Below are 20,690 nucleotides of genomic sequence, written 5' to 3' on the forward strand. Positions count from 1 at the left end.
GGGCGCCTTGGTCCTCTTCGACTGGTCGAAGTGGAGTTTCATCTTCTCCTGCTGTCTAGCGACTGTGGCTTGAGCCCGTGGAGCAGGGCTCTGAGCTAGCGAGGGGTGGAGCCTGCCAAAAAAGCAATCGAATACCTATATCCAATGTCAGACATAATATAACAATAACAGCACTATCAAACTTCATGTGTTCAGGCCAAGGCAATCGAGTACCTATCCCCAATGTCAGACATAACAGGTTTGGTTTGAGTCCAAAGTATAAAGCTGCGCACGATTTAGTTCTAAATCGTCATTCTCGTGGACAGAGATCACAAAGCCGATTGAGGCGCGAATTGGAAATCTCACATGAGTACTGTACAGGGTCGCCTTCTGAGGCTCTGGCTTTATAAAGCACGTGGTTGAATTGAAGGGGTTTTCTTCAGGCGCCTGACTGCTAAACTCGAGATACATTGACACTATGTGCTAAAGTAGGGACATGTTTAATTCCCTCACTCCAACATGAAAATATAATTTAAAAAGTCAATCCAAATATGAAAAAGCGTTTTAATTAGATAATTAGCTCCTGCAATGACTTACGTAAAGTGCTTGGCAACGAGTTACGTGCTGTCTAAGTTAATGGGAAACCCCACCAAGTAAAATGCTTTCAGGTTGCAGCTCTCCCAACAAAGCCTGACATCTCGCCTTCAGGCGAATATGATACATATCCGTTTTTTGATTATAGACGTCAATGATGTCTCTTATGGAAAATGATGGCCATTTGAAGAAGAAGTTCCTTAAGCAACTAAATCTTCTGATTGAGCCCAATCGGTGGCATCAACTGGAAGCGCTCGCACACGGTATCTTTGTACCTGGTGTCATAACTTTGGAGAGCCGTATCTTTCCGGGAGAAGTCATGGTGGATGAATTCCAGCAGACCAGCTGCAGCATCTGCTGCTGCACCTTCATGGGCAAAATGCTAACTGTCATCTTCATGATCTTATTGACCATCGCTATACTGCTTGGCAACTTGGTGACTCGGTTGTGTTCTTAGGCTTCAAGCGCGCCTGCAGCCCTCAGGGCTACCTGAAGGCTTCTCTGGCAGTGGCGGATCTGGCTGTTGGCATTCTCGTGGTCCCATTCTCCGTCTACGCAGAGATACTCCTCCTGCTGAAAGAATCGTCTGCAGACTGGGAGGGGGCACTTTATTTAGCGACTATTTCCAGCTCTGCATGGTGATTGGGATGGTCTACGCCGGCTGCACCCTGGTCTCCATCAGCACCATCTTTCTACTGACCCTCGAAAGAAGCATCGCCATCCTGAAGCCCCTGCACAAAGAGGCGGTGATTACCAGAAAGAGAACATTGTCCCTGATCGGCATCTCCTGGTTTGCTAGTTTCTTCCTAGCCGTATCCCCTCTGACATTTGGCAAGGGGATCGTGCTCCAAAATAACCCCTGCAGTCAAATGTGTAACTTCGTCTTGGTGGCCGGGTGGTTGCCTCAGGATGGCTGGAAAATTCTGCTGCTTTTCCCAGCTTTTGATTTCACACTCCTGGGAGGGATGGTGGCGATAAACATTTTGGCCTAGAAAGTCAGTTGTTAGCACCAGCCGCTAGCACCTTAAGAGGGCGAGAAGTGGGGCGCGAAGCGGCTAGCGCCCGGGCGCGGCGCGATCTGCGCCTCTTGCGAAATTCAGTTAAGATTTAGCGCCGGCGCAAAACCTTTGCGCGCGCTCAGCTGCGCGCACAGATCCTGATGTCATTTCATGGTGCAACGCCCTTTGTGCGCCCCGAACCGGAAATTCTGTGGCGCCGGCCTATTGTGCGTCTGGCGCCCCCAGTGACTGGTTGAGTGGAACGGTTCCCAGTCGCTGCGGGGCGCGGGGGGCGCAAATTAAAGGGGACTCCTCCTGCAGTATAAATGGCAGCCATTTTGCTCCACTCCTTCTTTGTGAAAGATGGATATTTGGAGAGAGACAAAGGGAGAGAGCTTTCTGGTTTGACTCAACACTTGCTCAGGTACTTGTGGCTTCAGGCCAGAGCTTTGCACTTGGATTTAACTTTCAGTGCCATAGCATTGATTCGAGGCATATAATGGGGGCTGCAATGGGTGCAAACGTTGGCTTACTGCATTGCAGTCAAAGGGCTCAGAGATGCCGTGAGAGAGTGCCAGTCATGGCCAGACAGAGAAGGGCCAACAGGCGTCGGCACAGGAGGCCTTACCCACCCAGGGTATACCGCCAGCAGTTCTCATACCTGAACATGTCTGAGGAGCAGTGTGTTCGGAGCCTGTGATTCAGAAGGGGGGTGGTCACAGAGATCTGCCACCTGCTTCAAAGAGATCTGCAGCCACAGCTGAGGAGCAGGACGTCTCTGTCGGTGGCAGTGAAGGTGACATTGGCTCTCAACTACTATGCCACCGGCTCCTTCCAATCCGCTACTGGGGACATTTCCAACATCTCCCAGAAAATTTTTTACTCTGATAACTCTGTGCCCTTCCCGCATGACAAACTAATTCAGAGAAACCCCCCAAAAAAAAACACAACAGTCTCGGCCTTTATATAAAAAACAGATACACCAGTCTCGGCCTTTATATAAAAAACAGACACAACAGTCTCGGCCTTTATATAAAAAACAAACACAACAGTCTCAGCCTTTATATAAAAAACAGATACACCAGTCTCGGTCTTTATATAAAAAACAAACACTACAGTCTTGGCCTTTATATAAAAAACAGACACAACAGTCTCGGCCTTTATATAAAAAACAACACTTTTGGCCACACCTTCTACTTTTTCCCCTGTGAGGGTGATCCGTCTTGCTTCCGTGAGTGGCCCCTACCCGCCCTGCAGCTCCTCCTCAATGGGACCCCAGTGGTTGCAGCAAGGCTGGGGGAAGGCTGCTGAGGGTCAGTTGGTGAGACGGCAGATGCCCTTGGGGGTCGGCCTGGACCAGCTCTGGGCCTGGAGGGGCTGGCTGCTGACTGCTCCAATTCTGCTTGGGCGGCAGCAGTCTGTCCGAAGGGTGGTGGCAGCTGCAGTGGAGGAGTGACAGTGTTGGCTGCAGGAATGCTGCCAACCTGACAGAGCACAGGCACTCCCTGGTCGGCTGATTTACTGGCACTCGCACGGGCCAGCACTGCAGCATGCGCAGCAATCTGCTGAAGCACAGACTGCTGGGCTGCTGCGGCGCGGCGAGTGCCCTGGCGATGCCTGGCCAATCCAGCGAGGGTGGCAGCAGTTAGTGCCCATGTGGCCCTGGTCTGTGTCTGGATGACACCAGCCAGTGAATGCACGGCACGACTGAACACTTGGCTGGAGGCCGCCTGTGCTGCCGCGAAGTCCTGCAGACTCCTGGCCTGTGCTGCTCTGAATTCTTGCAGACTCCTGGCCTGTGCTGCCCCAAATTCCTGCACACTCCTTGCCAGTGACTCTATGGAGTCAGGCATCCTTGCCACTGCAGCCATGAGCTCAGTGTGTCTGCGCTCAGCCTGGGTGCCCATTTCCACAAGGAGCCGAGCTTCCCTACCCCTCCCGCGTTGCTGCAGACCGCTGGTCCCCGGAGCTTCACTCTCCCCCGACCCTTCCCCCCTGCTCCCCTCCAGGGAAGACATGTCACCATCATGGCCATGGGCTGCCTCGGCTGAGGGTGTCCCTGATGAGCCGGCTTCCTCTTCCTCCTCCTCTATCTCTGACTCCGAGACAGTGCCTGCTTGAGGGTCCGCCTCCTCACCTGGCGAGTCACCATCTGAAAGCAGGGAGGCACAAGAGTTGCTTTAGAGTGAGGACAGGGCGGCAGCGAGGGAGGCATGAGTGCTGCTATGCACTGCATTGGTTCGATAGTGGCAAAGGATGCTGGTGTGAGGCGCAAGTGGAAAGAGAGAGGTCAAAAAGGTGATGACCTTACCATTGGTGCCCAGAACAGGGTCGGCATCTCCAGTGGCGACGGGACCAATCAGCCGGCCTGCCATGATCCACTCCACTCGCTCCTCTAGGTCACTGAGCTGTTTCAGGTCAGGACGGCCTCCCCCGGTCTGTCGCTGCTGTCTCCGGTTATGAGCCAGCTTGCCCTGCAAGAGAAAGAACAGCCTCTAAGTACAGTGTGAAGCCCTCATCTTGCCTGCACAGCCTCCCATGGTGGAATAACCCTGACAGTGTGAAGCCCTTATCTTGCCTGCACAGCCTCCCATGGTGGGATAGCCCTGACAGTGTGAAGCCCTCATCTTGCCTGCACAGCCTCCCATGGTGGAATAGCCCTGACAGTGTGAAGCCCTCATCTTGCCTGCACAACCTCCCATGGTGGAATAGCCCTGACAGTGTAAAGCCCTCATCATGCCTGCACAGCCTCCCATGGTGGAATAGCCCTGACAGTGTGAAGCCCTCATCTTGCCTGCACATCCTCCCATGATGGAATAGCACTGACAGTGTCTAAAGTCCTGAATGTGCAAGTGCTTTTCATGACAGTCCCACAGCTGCTGGATGAGGGCTGGGCATTGAGGCTTTCAGGTCCCTTTGGCCATCAACTGAGGTGCACATGCAGGGATGAGGAGGATACTGGAAAGGGTACTCACCCTGACAACCCGAGTGAGGTCGTTGAATTTTTTCCGGCATTGGAGGGGAGTCCTGGCAAACACGCTGTTGGAGGTGACCCTGTTGGCCACCTCCCTCCAGGCTTTCTGATATTCAGAGGGCAGCGGCCTCCTGCCACCTTCAGGGAACAGAACATGGCACCTGCGCTCACTGCGCCAACCAGCACCCTCAGGTCACCCTCGCCGAAGCGCTGCGCTCTCTCCCTTGGCTTCTCCATTCTCCTGGGCGTGGAGCAGTTGAAGTAGCACTGGTCAGGCCTTCCTTCAGGGCTGTAGTGTGCAGGGCATGGCAGCCAAACAATTCCACCCTCCCCCTTTAAGTGCTGACCGGCGCCTGACTGTCTGCCTTCAATCAGCAACTCGCCGCACCTGCGCTGCGCCCACCCTCGGTGGTAGCACCCCGGCTCGCTGGCTTAGCGTCTTATGATACTCGTGCATCACCTGCTTTAGCGCAGCTCCAACCTCTTGGGGCGATGCAACTGAATTTCGGCGAAGTTGGCGCTAAGTTGTGCCGGGCGCAAAATTTAGCGAATGCCCGGCTATAGCGCCCCAAACGTGGCTATACTGAATTTCTAGACCCTTTCAGCAGTATTCGGCAGTACTCCAAACAGAGGAAACTGCTGGCAAAAAGCAAGTTGTCCCACCCCTCGTTTTCCGACATCAAAGCTGCAAAAACCATCGCGACTCTGACTCTCGCCTTCACAGCTTCCTTCAGCCCCATTGCGGTGTTCGTGGTGGGAAACGTCCTGGGATGTCAATGGTGTGACTTCTCCTTTTTCGCCTTTTGGATCCTGACTTCAAACAGTTGCTGGAAAGTGATCATTTACAGCGTTAGAGGTCAGAAATTCCGGCAACGGGCGCTGGCGTTGTTGACCCTCTCCAAACCGGCCGCCTCCACGGACAGCTAGCTGAAGGCAGCGCAAGGGCTAAATCTGCTTCAATTTAGCTTGTTTTCATCGAATATTACTTTAACGCACCAACACTGTTGGATCAAACTTCGGGCCAACAGTCGCTTTCTGTAGTTTAACTGAGAGGTTGTATAATGGTTAAGTTTAAGCAAGAATGTTTCCCCACAAATGATGCCAGGACACAAATGGTCGTGTTTTTTCCACTCGATAACTTTTGACACGTCTTGGCATTTTAAAAAGCACACATGTATGTGTATATACACTGCAAACATATACTGCAGACGGAATGCTGCTGGCTACCCAACCTGTTCTGCTTAATGAAATAAGATTGATGGGCGAAGATAAATGCATTGTTAATCTGCAATGGAAGTTTGACTACGTAAACGCTGGAATGGTGCAAACATGTTTGTTTTAATTGCATTTATTGTTGTTTGAATCATGATCTTTTGGACGCATGCCATTCAGTTCCCCCTCTTGTACCGACTTTGCATGGTTACAGTCATTGTAGGCGGGGGCCCGATGCTATGTTTGGAGAACATTAAGGAATACATGTAGACCTATTATTTGGGAGTCTGCCACAGGCTTTACCAAATAAATTGTACCAGTGAATTAAATATTTTTTGAACTGACTACAGGACTTTAATGATAAATCTCGCTAGTTTCCTCCAATGAAAACATCCTGTTGTCATAGTAGCATTAAAGTGTTTATAAATAGTGAAAGCTGTATGTATGTTCGCTGCATTGTCACTACCTAAAATAACAAGCTACAACGCGCTGAATCCTGTGTAAATTGAGTCTCTAAATGCCTGAAGAAAAGATAAACCCATTACATTAGGGATGGCAAAATCACTTCTTATAATGTACTAATTGTAATTAAGTACCATGGACAGCGGTCATTCCGCCCTGGCTAAAGCTACCCGCTCATGCCTGGTTTCCACATTTGCCTTTATCCTCAAGTTTTTCCACTTCTCTGGTCCCTAGTCGTGTTCTATATTCCGGCAACGGCTAGATGTTATTTTCAATGCGGGAGTTCATTATCATCAAGTTAATGTGTAACTGATAGGAAAATTAAAGTGTAATTTTCTCTTATTTCAGATTGCACACAAGTTGCATCTTGAATCTTACATTTAGTCCTGCTGATACTATTGACGCAATCCAGTAAGAAATGTAAATCCAGTGTAAAATCTCGTTCTACACCATGTACAACTATAAAGCTCATCAGGTACCTTCCCCCTCCCTTTCAAAACTGTCCTCATCACCCCTCCTCAAAAACCCACCCTTGACCCCTCTGTCGTTGCAAACCGCACCTCACCTCCAACCTCCCTTTCCTCTCCTAGTACCTGAAAGTGGTGTCGCCTCTCAAATCCATGCCCATCTTTCGCAACTTCGGGCTGGATTTTGCTGTAGAAGTAACAGCTCTGGATTTTGTGGTCAGCAGCAAACTAACGATGCTAGCTGTTCGTTATACTTACACTTGTTCACAGACTTTCTGTGGGCTTTTGCACTGGAAGTTGTGATAATTAGAAATTAATAACTGGGCAGAGCCCCCTACAGGGGATCTGGGACTTGTGTGAACAGGGCAAGTATGGTGTGTCTCCGTAATCAATTAGATTGAAGAATCCATACTGAGGCACACACAGGCTAAACCAGGAAATCTCAGTTATAGTTAAAGTTCAGGCTCCAGTGGAGCATAAACGCAGGCATGGACTAGTTGGACCAAATGTTTGTGCTGTATATTCTATGTAATAGAATTTAATGCCACATTATGTAGAGAAAGTAAAATAAAGAGAGGGAAAGAAAGATGGGATTAAGAGAGAGAGAGATAAAAGACAAACAACATTTTAAATTTTTTTTACTTAAAAAAAAATCTCCAACAATAAAAAAAATCTGAAGGAATAAGACGCCACACTTGTAAAAATTAATATTCAGTGCCAGAGAGGCTGTTTGACAGTAATTAACACTTAACATGCCATTAAAAATTAACTTACACTTGACTGGACAAGCCCTGACCTTTTCTGGCATGTTTAGTGGGTAAGTACCGCAACTTAACACTATTCATGCGTTTCAATGCTGAGTCTCTCGATGAGATACTGGTAAAGCAAAGCTTCTGGAGGAGCAGGGCAACTCGGACAGCAACTTCCTGATTTCCGCATTTAACTGTGCATGTGCATCGCTGGAAGTTGCTGTCCGATTTACTCCTTAATAATGGTGAGCGCTGATAGCCTCACCGTTATTTCTAGTACAAAATGTGGGTCAACAGTGAGGTCAACAGCACTCACTGTTATTTACGTGGAAATTGGACAGCAACTTCCAGGCACTGCACATGCGCAATTAAATGCAGAATTCCAGAAGTTGCTGTCCGAGATGCGATGTTCCTCCGTAAGCTTCCTAGAGCAGCATCTCACCATCTGACTCACCATTTAAATACATTGAAAGGCACAAAGTTGCTGTATTTACCTCATAGATACGGACTAAACTTGCTAGAAAAAGTTAAGGCTTGTCCATTCCAGTGTAAGTATCCTTTTAATGGCATGATAAGTCTTAATTACTGCCAAACAATCTCTCTGGCACTGAAAATTCACATTTATAAGTGTGGAGTCTCATTCCTTCAGATTATTGTTAATGTTGTAGATTTTTAAAAATGTAAAATAAAATTGTAATTTTTTTTGTTTCTGTCTCTTTTATCTCTCTCTCTCAATCCAATCTTTCTTTCCCTTTCTCTATTTCACTTTCTATACCTGATTTGACATTGAACTCAGACTCTGCACTGCTCATTAAGGATTCTTCAATCTGATTGAGCCAGAAAGAAAGATAGGATTAAGAGAGAGAGATAAAAGAGACAGAAATAGAAAGTAAAAAGAAATGTTTCATTTAAATTTTGAATTTTTAAAAATCTCCAACAATAATTAAAATCTGAAGGAAATAGACTCCACACTTGTAAAAGTACAGTTTCTGTGGCAGAGAGGTTGTTTGGCAGTAATGAAGACTTATCCTGCTGCAAAATTTCACTTACACTTGAAAGGACAAGCCCTAGCTTTTTACAGCGTGTTTAGTGGGTAAGTACTGCAACTTCATGCCATTGCATGTATTTGAATGCTGAGTCTCTCGGTGAGATACGGTAAGAAGAAGCTTCTGGAGGAGCAGCGCAACTCAGACAGCAACTTCCTGATTTCCGCATTTAACTGCGCATGTGCGGATACCGGAAGTTGTTGTCCGATTTACTCCTTAATAACGATGAGCGGTGATAGCCTCACCATTATTTTTACTGCAAAATCTGGACCATTGGTAAAGGAGATACACAGTTGCTTGCCCTGTTCACACAGGTCCCAGATGCCCTGTAGCGGGCGCTGCACTTTCTGAATGGTTGACTGACAGGAACTTGCTTTGCAAAAGCTTATAGAAAGTCTACGGGCAAGTGCAAGTCTAACGAATGGCTAGCACCTTTCATTTACTGCTCAGCACAAATTCCAGCCCATTATATTCGAACCAGGTTTCTGCGCCTGCCACAGCAATGAAACTACCCTAATCAAAGTCACAAATGACATCCTCTGTGACTATGATCATGGTGCACTATCCCTCCTCATCCTTCTCAACCTCTCTAGCTTTTGACACCGTTGACCACACCATCCACCTCCAGTGCCTCCTTTTTTGTCCAGCTGATTCAGACTGCCCTCACCTGGTTCCATTCTTTCCTATCCAGTCAAAGTAGAGAATCTCCTGCTTCCTTTCTTGCCCTGCACTGTTACTTCTGGAGTCCCTCAAGGATATATCCTTGGCCCCCTACTATTTCCTGCTTCCTCTCAGCAAAATCATTCAAAGACATGACATCAGGTTCCACATGTACCTTAGCACCACCTCTCTTGACCCCTCCACTATGTTGTCAGACTGCTTGTCCAACATCTAGTCCTAGATGAGCCAATTAAACATTGGAAAGACCAAAGTCATCTTCAGACCCCACCACAAAGTCCATTTCCTTGCCACCGATTCCATCTACATGCCTGGTCACTGTCTTAGGCTGAAACAGACTGTTCACAACCTTGGCACCCTATTTGACCCTGAGCTGAGCTTCTGGCTCCACACCCTCTCCATCACAAAGACCACCATACCCCTCCATACCATTGCCCACCTGCATCAGCTTATCTGCTGCTGATACGTCCATCCGTGCTTTTGTTACCTCCAGACTCGACTATTCCAGTGCTCTGTTAGCTGGTCTCCCATCTACCACCCTCCATAAACATGAGCTTATGCAACATTCTGCTGCCAGTATTCTGACCTGCACCAAGTCCCGCTTACCCATTAACCCTACGCTCGCTGGCCTACATAAGTTCTCGATCCACCAATGTATCAATTTTAAAATTCTCTTCCTTATGTTCAATCCCTCCATGGCCTCACCCCTCCCTATCTCTGTGACCCCCTTCCTTTGCCCCACCATTGGTGGCCATGCCTTCAACTGTCTAGGCCCTAAAACCTGGAATTTCCTCCCCAATCTTCACTGTCACTCTGTCCTCCTTTAAGATTATCCTGAAAATGTAACTCTTTAACCAAATTTTTAGTCATTTATCCTAATATCTCCTTTGGCTTGGTGTCAATTTCTGTTGTATTATGCCCCTGTGTAGCACTTTGGAGTGTTTTCCTATGTGAAAGGTGCTATAGCAATGCATTGCTGTTGTAATCAGAATGGAAAATATCGATTTTTAACAGCATCCTATTGAGTTAAAATGTAAGAAATAAAATCCAACTTTAGAAACATCTTGTTTATGAGGTTATACTTTCTGTATTAGGAAATGTACATATGCCGGAAGCCTTTTAACATCAATTTCAATTTATCGCAGAAGAAAAATCATCAGTGGTAATATGAGTGCCAAAAAGATAAAAGTTCATACAATACTAACTTTCTGTACTTCAAAAACTTCATATTTACCAAACTGTTCCGCTCTTTGTGAGCCAGCTAAAATACATGTTAATATGTATTATGATGAAGGGTAATCTTTTGCATACACTCAACACCAATGATGCTAACTCTGCCCCATTCAAAGGTTACAAAGAAACAATAACCCTAATTTTAAGAAATGTGATTATATCCATGATGAGACATCATGATGATACACATTGTGTAAGCCAATAAAAAACACAAAACACCAATAAACAGCAAATCTTACCAATAGCAGAATCCTGGGACTTTGCACGTGCATGTGTGAACACACCAGATGAAATGCAAGTTGATTAAACACTGCAGCTTGAGAAACCTTAGCAGGAGCAGCCAGCACAAGAGATCTGTGTCCTGCATCTGCTGACACCTAATGAGCTCCTACCTCTTCTGTCACTTAGCACCACTATGTTGTGCAATATTCAATGCCCCTCACTTGCTGCGAAACCTAAAATATTTGATTTTGGGCTGTAGTTTGGTGTAAGTGCAAACGGTGATAAAGCTGTTATGCTGTAAAATGCTCCTCTGAGTTACAACACAGGTCATTGCTTTCTCCAACACCATTTGTAAAGAGAGCAGAGGGTACATTTATGAACACACTGATGAAATAAGCCATATTCCAAGAGATACACCATCATATGAACAGAATTCTGATTTTATTAACACATGATATACTGGGTTTAAAAATCTAAAGCTTCGGCGACACAAGCTGTGTCAAAACGGGCTACTGAGATGGGTTGGTTTGATAACACAAGCTGTAAAAACCACAGGCTTTTGAAATGGGAATTGATTGTTAATGCTAAAACAAAGGCCCTATTGAAATAGCAGTTTGGCGCTTCCAGAAGGTCTGGAATTTGGGAGAAACACAATGGAATGACCCAAGTAAAGTGTTAAAAATGAACACTCAGGGAAACAGAAACACAGAATATTAAAAAACCATGTGCCTTCGTAAAAGTAACATCAAATGAAAGACAGGAAACATAAGATTATATATGCAACTAATTGAGAAAGCTAGAAATGCATGAAACGCCCTGGTTGAAGTGTTTTTAATTTACATGCAGTAAATATGATACCAACAGAACACTTTGAAGATATGACTTCAATAGATGCACCAAGCAATCGCATGGCTTTTGTATTGAACTTGGAACACCACAGAGTCACAATGTCTGCTAATAACCAGTTAAGCCAATATTAAGAATTGAATGAAAGATCTTCGTGAGAATGGCATCAAAGAGATAAATCTGTAATAACCACTTTATGATATGTTTTTGAAACACCTAAACACAGAGACAGGATTCTAAAAGTTAACGGCTAAATTGACAGTAAGATTAGAAAAAAGTCAACAGGAAAATGAATAAAGATAATTAACTTACATCAGCAGAAAACTTCAAAGGATAAACCACTGACAAAAGGGTATAAAAATAAGAGTTTTGCAGATAGACAGTCAGAAGTCGCTGGGAAGAGGCAAGCGATTCTCGGCTTCAGAACCACTCTGTAAGCCTACAACTCCTGAGTCTCGGGTAATCAAGGATTTGATTTTGGTGGAAATCCTGGATTAGAATTAAGAATAAGAAATGTACAAAGTTAAGATGTGAGAATAAGGATCTCTGAGGATAAGAAATGTAAGCTATTTGTTTTTGAACTGTTAGTGTTGCGATTGAATCAACAGCTGTTAACTGTATGTCAGCTCTTAATAAATCTATGGCCCAGAAATTTGGGTCGGAGGCTTCCTGCGGGTGCAAGTCTCCGACCTGCACTTACCTAGCACGCCGGCCATTGTGATGTGGGCCCGCATGGGATTCCGATCCTGGGCCTCCTCCAACTGCCGGCGCGCAGTGTTTGCGTATCCCAGGGGCGCAATTAGTTCGAAGCGTCCCCTGGGATCACGTGGGCCATGGAGAGCCAATGGTAGCAGGGAATGCCCATTCATAAATTTGACAGGAAGAGCTGTCAAAACTATAAATACAAATCAGCCCCAAAACATAACTAAAACTTCAAATACTTTTTTTTTTAAGTCACATTTTTTAAATAACTGTAAATGACATAAAATAACTATTTTAAACAATAATTTAAATTTTTGAAAAAATGAATTACAGTTTCTAACGGGACTAAAAATAAACTTACCTTTAAAGTATTTAAAAATAATAAACCTGTGGAAAAAATGGTTTAATTTTACTTAATTCACCACTTACCTTGTTAAAAGCAGGCCTTGCGACTGCTTTTTAAAAGTGTAACTCCTGGAGACTTACCCTCCCGGAGAAATCTGGAAAAAAATGGAAGTTCCAGGTGTACGCGCTGCCTCTCCAGCGCACGCGTTTGACCTGTGAACCCCTTCCTTTAAGGGAACGGAAGTTCCGGTTTCTCACGCATGCGCAGTGCATGCACGAACCTGGCATTTTCGTTGGGCCTACGGGTGAGTATCCAGCGTGTACTCACCCGTGGGGACCCGAATTTCTGGGCCATTATATATTTTTAGAATTGTCTCAAGTAGTATTTCCGTATCAATCTCACGAACTCCAATTTCTGTACACTCTTTTGTGAGGCGTTGCAGAATTCTGGGGGGTATTCCGGACCCTCATAATATCCGGAAGCTTACAGTCTAGCTAAACTTATTAAAAATGCTATCCGGAGGACGGTAACATCTTCACAACATTCCTTTCCTTTAAAGGGAGAGATAGTCTGAACCTTTAGACCCAATTAAGCGTCTTATAGAATTCAGCTGTCTTTACCTTTAGTTGAAGTTGAACGTCTGGGGAATACGTCTGATCTGGGGTAGCCCGAAAAGGGCTAGGACTTGTAATTATCTCTTCAACACAAACAAACTTGTACAAAGCCCTGCAGCTTTTGAATGTCCAGTGTTGCAAAATTCTTGTATTCAGTATAACAATATAGGAATATTGATGCCAACTTTTCAAATCAGAAGTTTGCATGCATCTTGCACATTTCAGCTAGCCTTGCAGCAAACATAAAGACAGACTGCAAAAGCTTTTATCGGTATATCAGGAGGAAAAGACTGGTAAAATCCCAAGTCGGTCCCTTGCAGTCCGATTCGGGAGAATATATAATGGAGAATAAGGAAATGGCAGACCAATTAAACTCATACTTTGGTTCTGTATTCACAAAGGAGGACACAAATAACCTCCCAGGAATATCGGCAAACATAGGGACTAATGAGAGGGAGGAGCTGACAGAAATTAGTACCTCTAGGGATATGGTGTTGGGTAAGTTGAGGGGACTGAAGGCCGACAAATCCCCGGGGCCTGATAAACTACATCCTAGGGTACTTAAGGAGGTGGCCCTGGAGATAGCAGATGCTCTAAGGATCATCTTCCGGAACTCCATTGACTCGGGAACAGTACCCGTGGATTGGAGGGTAGCTAATGTTACCCCAATATTTAAAAAGGGGGGTAGAGAGAAAGCAGGGAATTATAGACCAGTAAGCCTTACATCGGTTGTGGGCAAAATGCTAGAGTCCATTATTAAGGATAAAATAGCGGAGCACTTGACAAATGGGGAAAGGATCGGACAGAGTCAACATGGATTTACAAAGGGTAAATTGTGTTTGACTAATCTGCTGGAATTTTTTGAGGAAGTAACTGGTAAAATAGATGGGGGAGAGCCAGTAGATGTGGTGTACCTTGACTTCCAGAAAGCCTTCGATAAGGTCCCACACAAAAGATTATCATGCAAAATTAAGGCTCATGGGATTGGGGGCAAAGTATTAACGTGGATAGAGAACTGGCTGGCGGATAGAAAACAGAGAGTTGGAATAAACGGCTCGTTTTCGGAGTGGCAGGCAGTGACCAGCGGGGTGCCGCAAGGATCTGTCCTGGGACCCCAGCTGTTCACAATATATATAAATGATCTGGATCAGGGAATTGGATGCAATATTTCCAAATTCGCTGACGACACTAAACTAGGAGGAGGGGTGGGCTCTGATGAGGATGTCAGGAGGCTACAGTGCGATTTGGACAAGTTGGGGGAATGGGCGGATACGTGGCAGATGCACTATAATGTGGATAAATGCGAGGTTATCCACTTTGGGGGTAAAAACAGGAGGGTAGATTATTATCTAAATGGCAATAGATTGGGAGATGGGGAAGTGCAGAGGGACCTGGGTGTTCTTGTGCACCAGTCACTGAAGGAGAGCATGTAGGTGCAACAGGCGATTAAGAAGGCAAATGGTATGTTGGCCTTCATATCAAGGGGGTTCGAGTATAGGAATAGGGATACCTTACTACAGCTGTACAAGGTGCTGGTGAGACCGCATCTGGAGTATTGTGTACAGTTTTGGTCGCCCCATCTGCGGAAGGATGTTCTTGCCATGGAAAGAGTGCAACGGCGATTCACCAGGCTGATACCTGGAATGGCGGGAATGACCTACGAAGAGAGATTAAATAGTTTGGGCTTGTACTCACTGGAGTTTAGAAGATTGAGAGGGGATCTCATCGAAACATATAAAATTATGGCAGGCCTGGACAGGCTGAATTCAGAGAGAATGTTTCCAATGGCAGGGGAGCACAGAACCAGGGGCCACAGTCTAAAAATAGCGGGCAAATCATTTAAAACAGAGATGAGGAAGAATTTCTTCACTCAAAGAGTGGTGAGCCTGTGGAATTCCCTGCCACAGAGGGCTGTGAAGGCTAATTCAATAAATATTTTCAAGAGAGAATTGGATATATTTCTGAAGGCTAAGGGGATTAAGGGTTACGGAGAAAAGGCGGGGACGGGGTACTGAACTGGTAAGATCAGCTATGATCTCAGACGAAGATCAGCCATGATCTCATTGAATGGCGGAGCAGGCTCGAAGGGCCGAATGGCCTACTCCTGTTCCTATCTCTATGTTTCTATGTTTCTATGTTTCTTTGGTTCCTTCTCAAATACACAACAGAAGTGAAAGAAAGAACTTGTATCTTTCACAACCTTGGGATGTCTGAACGCACTTTACAGCTAATTAAGTAATTTTGAAGTGTAGCCACTGTTGTAATGCAGCAAATTTACGCATAGCAAAGTCTCGTCAACAGCAATGACCAGATAATCTGTTTTAGTGATGTTGGTTAAGGGATAAATATTGGCCAGGACACCAGGGAGAACTCCCCTGATCATCTTCGAAGTAGTTTTTGCATTATGTCAGAGGGCAGCTGGGGCCTTGTTTTAACATTTCATCTGAAATAAAGTCAGCACCTCCAACATTCCCTTGGTACTGTGCTCCAATGTCAGCCTAGGTATCAAGTCCCTGAGAGTTAACTTAAACCCACAACCTTCTGACTCAGAGGCGAGAGTACTACCACTGACCCAAGGTTGATACCTGACTGCCACTGACTTCAAGAAGAGGCTTTGAAGAAGGATATTACTATCAGTCTTCAGTGTGGGTGTCGCCCTCTACTGCAGTTCTGACCCTTAGGTTGTAAAATGATATTGGCCAGAATTTTCCAGGGTGTCAGCGGGTGGGATTGGTGGCGGGTTGGGTGGGAAAGTGGTTTTTTTTGACAGCGGGTCAGAAATCCGCTGCAATGCGCCTTTCCCAATGGCGCGTGTGTGATCTCCAATCCAACCTGACCCGCAGAGGTGGACGACCCAATTAAACCAATTATTGGATTGTTGAAGACCCTTAATAATGCTTTTAACCTTTCCTTTTAACTTTCACTGCTCTCCCACGGGGTCCACACTGCTCAGGGTCCATGCTGCTCGGGGACCATGTCTGTGAACCTGAGGCGGGAGTTCAGTGGCCATTGCTGCAACTGATTACTTGACAGCTTTAAATGTATAGTAACAGCTCCCACCTGACAGATCATCACTTTCCTCAGCCACAAGCTGTTTCTCAGTCCATTTCCAGCACAGATTCTGCAGGCTTTCCACTTTTCACTCTCCATCCAGTATCACCTCATTGGAAGAACTCTCTCACCATTGACAGAATGCTTCTGTCATCTGTACTTCACCTGCCATCTATTCCATCAACATGGGTGCCCTTTATACTGTTTCACCTTGGTCCTCAGAATCTGACCACGATCAGCCCCAACACTAGCAGCACCAGGCACACCAGCAGCACCAACAACAACACCATCCTTCTCAGCAATCACCTGATGCTGCACAGGACAGAGGGCATCAGCTCGCGACCACATTGCTGCCCAGGAGACTAGGGATGGCCTCACCATGGCCAGATTTACTTCACTTGATGTTGCACACCTTGGCTGCCACATGGTGCGCCAGGTTGGCACCACCCCACACCAACACCATAAAGCATCCCTACAATGTCCAAGCCATTCCTTGTACACTCACCATCATTGTGGTGGGTAACATTATGACTCACCATTCACTGCTACTCACTAAGCCACTTCCAAAGGTGCACACAAATCTGTTCAAGAATGCAAAGTGTTGAAAATAAAGATTTCAATGTTTGACAGCACATTAACAGAAACTTTACATAAACATTGGATAAAACACCCACGTGCCTACCCTTGTGTGTTGTTAGTTGATATGATTACACTCGGATGAGGGTGAGTGTGAGGGGTGGCTAGTGAGATGGGGATGTGATAATGTAGATAGAGAGTGATGGGTGGAGGTGCAAGGTGACTTGGTGTGAGTAAAGATGTGTAGGAGTAGGGTAGGGAAGGTAGAGTGATGGGGATGTGATGAGAGGCACAGCAGGTGCCTCTCATCATATTTATCATATTTACAAAGTCTTCTAGTCTTCTGTTTGTACCTTTTACAATATGTAAATCAAAAACACTTCAACTAGGGTGTCCTATGCATTTCTTAGCTACTTCAATTGGTTGTATTACAGACTTCTGTCTCCTTGTTCTAAGTTTAACATAAAACTATTTTACGGCAGGTATTTCTTTTACTTGATGTCATTTTTTCAAAGGCACATGTTTTTTTAATGTTCTGTGTTTCTGTCCAAAGTGTTAGTTTATAACACTTTAAACTGGGTATAGTTATTGTGTTTCTCCAAACTGCAGACTTCTTGGAAGCTGCAACCCTTTGCTTCAATAGGGCATGGTCTCAGTAGTAACAATCAATTCCCATTTCAAAAGCTTGTGTGGTGTTTACAACTTTTGTGTTAACACTGTTCATCTTATTTCAGAAGCCTGTATTCACAGCTTGTGTCGTTGAGGCTTTTTAGATTTTTAAACCCAGTTTATCATGTTTTAATAAAGTCAGAATTCTATTCATAGGATGGTGTATTTTTCTGAAATATGGCTATTCCTTTACATTCTCTCATTTGTGTGTGTCCATGTTCCTTCTCTTTGCCTATATATCTGTTAATCTTTGGTAATACTCCTCTTAATTTGCCCATCCCTTGATCCTGCAGAGTTCTCCGTCTAATTCATCTTTGTCTCCAACCCTCCACTCAATCTTGAAAGTGAGGGTCCAGCGAGAAGGCTGGCCCTAGCATGGGTCTACATGTTCAAGACACGAGGGTATAAAATGAAGGGTGGCCGAAGGAGTTGTACTGTAATCCCAGTGCTGGTAATAAAGAATATGAACAGACAAGTGTATTTCCCTTTATCCCCATTATCAGCATGCAGAGAACGTTACACTTCACAACTACTTTACACCGTTGATGGATGTATGGAATAGACTGTCAAGTGAGACAGTGGGGGCTGATAATATCAGCAAATTCATGTATTTGGATAAGTACTTGGAGAAAATTTGATAAAGGGTTACAACAGGTATTGTGGGATAGGATATTTTCTGGACACTACGATTGGCCAGATAGACTTCAGTGGTCTTTTCCGTCCTCTGCAGTGCCACATTCCTTTGATGTGGGAAATATTTTATTAAATCATGAGTGTTATATTTGTTTTACTATTTGAAATCCTCATTGACTTTCACGGTTACAATAATGATATTTTTCATTTCATAACTGCATTTTAGTTACAGGGTATACTATAAAATTTAAAGTATAGGGGGGTTGAATTTCCATGGGGCTCTTTTGATCATCCATCATCATCAACTTTGGCGGAATGGCCACAGAACCCCCGTAAAAATAGCATTTACGTTATTTTTCCAGGGGTTTCCATGGTTTTTCCATTAAAGTCACAGCAGACAATTGGGAGAACTCCCACGGAAATACAACCCCATGCTGCAATTGTTAACTGCTTCTCTAAAGTGCAGTAGAGCTGATGTTCTGGCTTAGCACGCTTCACATAAACACTAAGGAGAAACACCTAAAATGAACTTCGGTATAATACTAGAGTATTGTTGAAATATTATCAATTTAATTACTGGTATGCTAATAACATTCCAACTACACATAAGTGTAAGATTACATGGGGTGGCGAATTTTGTTAGTTGTTCTCCTGCCGTCTACTGTAACTTCGACGGAAGAGCCAAGGACATCCCAGAAAAACAATAGCTACACCGTTTATATGATTTTTCTGGGGTTTCTGCAGCTCTTCTGGAGAACTTACAGTGGATGATCAGGAGAACTTCTGTAGATATCCAACCCTTGGAATTTAAGAATAAAAGTGTTAATTAAATTTTTACCATTTCTGTTTAAAAACAACTCCAATAACCATGAATAAAGCTGCTATTGTTTTAAAAAATGTAGTAGATCTCCCATGGTGTTACTTGTGGACAGTCCAGAACGTGGAGTGTGGTTTCTGATCTTTACTGTGATCCTGCTGCAGCCTAAGTGAGACAGTGGCTTATTCATCATCCAGAAAGCTTACTGAAGCTGGCCTGGATTTTAACTCTAGATGGATTCCCTGCTCTGGCCTGAGTTAAAATTACAATTGGATTTCAATTATGTCATTGGACCACAACATGCATGTGTAAAGAAGGAACCTGTTGGCTTTGCTCTGCTTGCTACCTGCTCAGGAGAGTAGGTTAAAATTGCAGATGTTGCAATCATGGCGGCTTTCAGACACGTAAGAGCCAGGGCGATTTAAACTGCCCACTTGCTGAGTGAGTCGGGTTAAAAATCGCCCCCATGACATGAAGTAATAATGTTGCACACCTTATTGATACTGAAAGAGCAAATCACACAGATATAAGTCTAGAAATTATTGTTTCAGCGCTATTGAGGGACTAACTGAGGGTTGTTTGATGTTTTTGAGAGTTATTATGCATGCTGGAGCTATGTTACAACGTGAACTTAAACACTTAACATAGTAGGGTGAAGCAGCGGAGTTAATTATATGGACTACCAGCTATGAACTGCAAGAATTAGCCATTTAAACAGTTGAAATGGTACATGGAATCCCAGGACAGCGGTTACTGAGAAACATTCCAGAAAAATTGAGTGTTTTACTCAGAAGAAAGTCAAGTTCACTGACCAGGCACTGGAAACCCTGCTGAACAGAATGAGGGAGTAGAGGGGCAGGCTGCTTGGGACTGATGGCCACCTTCCCCAGAAGTGTCTGATGCAGCTTGGACAGGAGGAGGTAGCTAAAAGGACAAATGCTGTGTCCTGGACGTACAAGAGCTGCCAAGGTATTAGAAAGAAAGATGCCAGACCTGAAAAAACCTGCTGAAGTATGGCAACAATACAGTTATGCAGGACACATAGGTGCCTCGAGTAGGCCTGTAAGAAAGTAATCTCTGCTAAGCAGTAAAAGGAGGTTGCCCAGGCATATAATGACATAATAGGGACATTTAGGATGTATGCTGTAGTTACCCTTTGGAACTGCAAATGCAGCTTACAACTCTTAAAGGGATGTTACACAAGGAATATACACCAATTTATAACACACAGTATGCCCCTGAAGCTGTGCAACATTAGTAAACTTGCAGAATGGGTATATAATTGGCAAACAAATTTCAACATAGATAAATGTGAGGTATTACATTTTGGTAAGAAAAATAAGGAGGTTACATATTACTTGGAAGATAAGAATCTAAATGGGGTAGAGGAGCAAAGCGATCTGAGAGTACAAATACAGAAATCACTACAAATAGTGACACAGGTTAATAAGGCCATAAAAAAGCAAACCAAGCACTAGGGCTTATTTCTAGAAGGTTAGAATTGAAAAGTAGAGAAGTTATGATAAACTTGCATCAAACCTTGGTTACTGTGTATAATTCTGGTCAGCATATTATGAAAAGCATATAGAGGCACTGGAGAGAATATAAAAAAGATTTACAAGGATGATACCAGAACTGCGAGGTTATACCTATCAGGAAAGTTTACAATCAATTAAATACTTTTGAAGTGTAGTCACTGTTGTAATGTAGGAAATGTGGCAGCCAATTTATGCACAGCAAGGGCCCACAAACAGCAATGAAATAGATGTCCATTTCATCTATTTTAGGTTTTGGTTAAGGGATATTAGCTAAAACACTGGCA

At 44.6% G+C, this 20,690-nt stretch overlaps 1 protein-coding gene across 1 annotated transcript; it reads left to right on the forward strand.

The window, feature by feature from the left end:
• The first annotated feature begins 892 nt into the window (after positions 1-892).
• On the forward strand, positions 893-5,472 carry LOC147114734 (trace amine-associated receptor 4). Its single transcript, XM_085993940.1, is given in 4 exon segments — positions 893-1,013; positions 1,016-1,171; positions 1,174-1,572; positions 5,141-5,472. Coding segments are annotated over 4 exon segments (1,008 nt in total).
• The last annotated feature ends 15,218 nt before the right edge of the window (positions 5,473-20,690 follow it).

The sequence above is a fragment of the Somniosus microcephalus genome, chromosome 7 (genome assembly GCF_052327205.1).
Source record: "Somniosus microcephalus isolate GS21.2 chromosome 7, FLI_Smic_1.0, whole genome shotgun sequence".
Classification (NCBI taxonomy): Eukaryota; Metazoa; Chordata; class Chondrichthyes; order Squaliformes; family Somniosidae; genus Somniosus; species Somniosus microcephalus.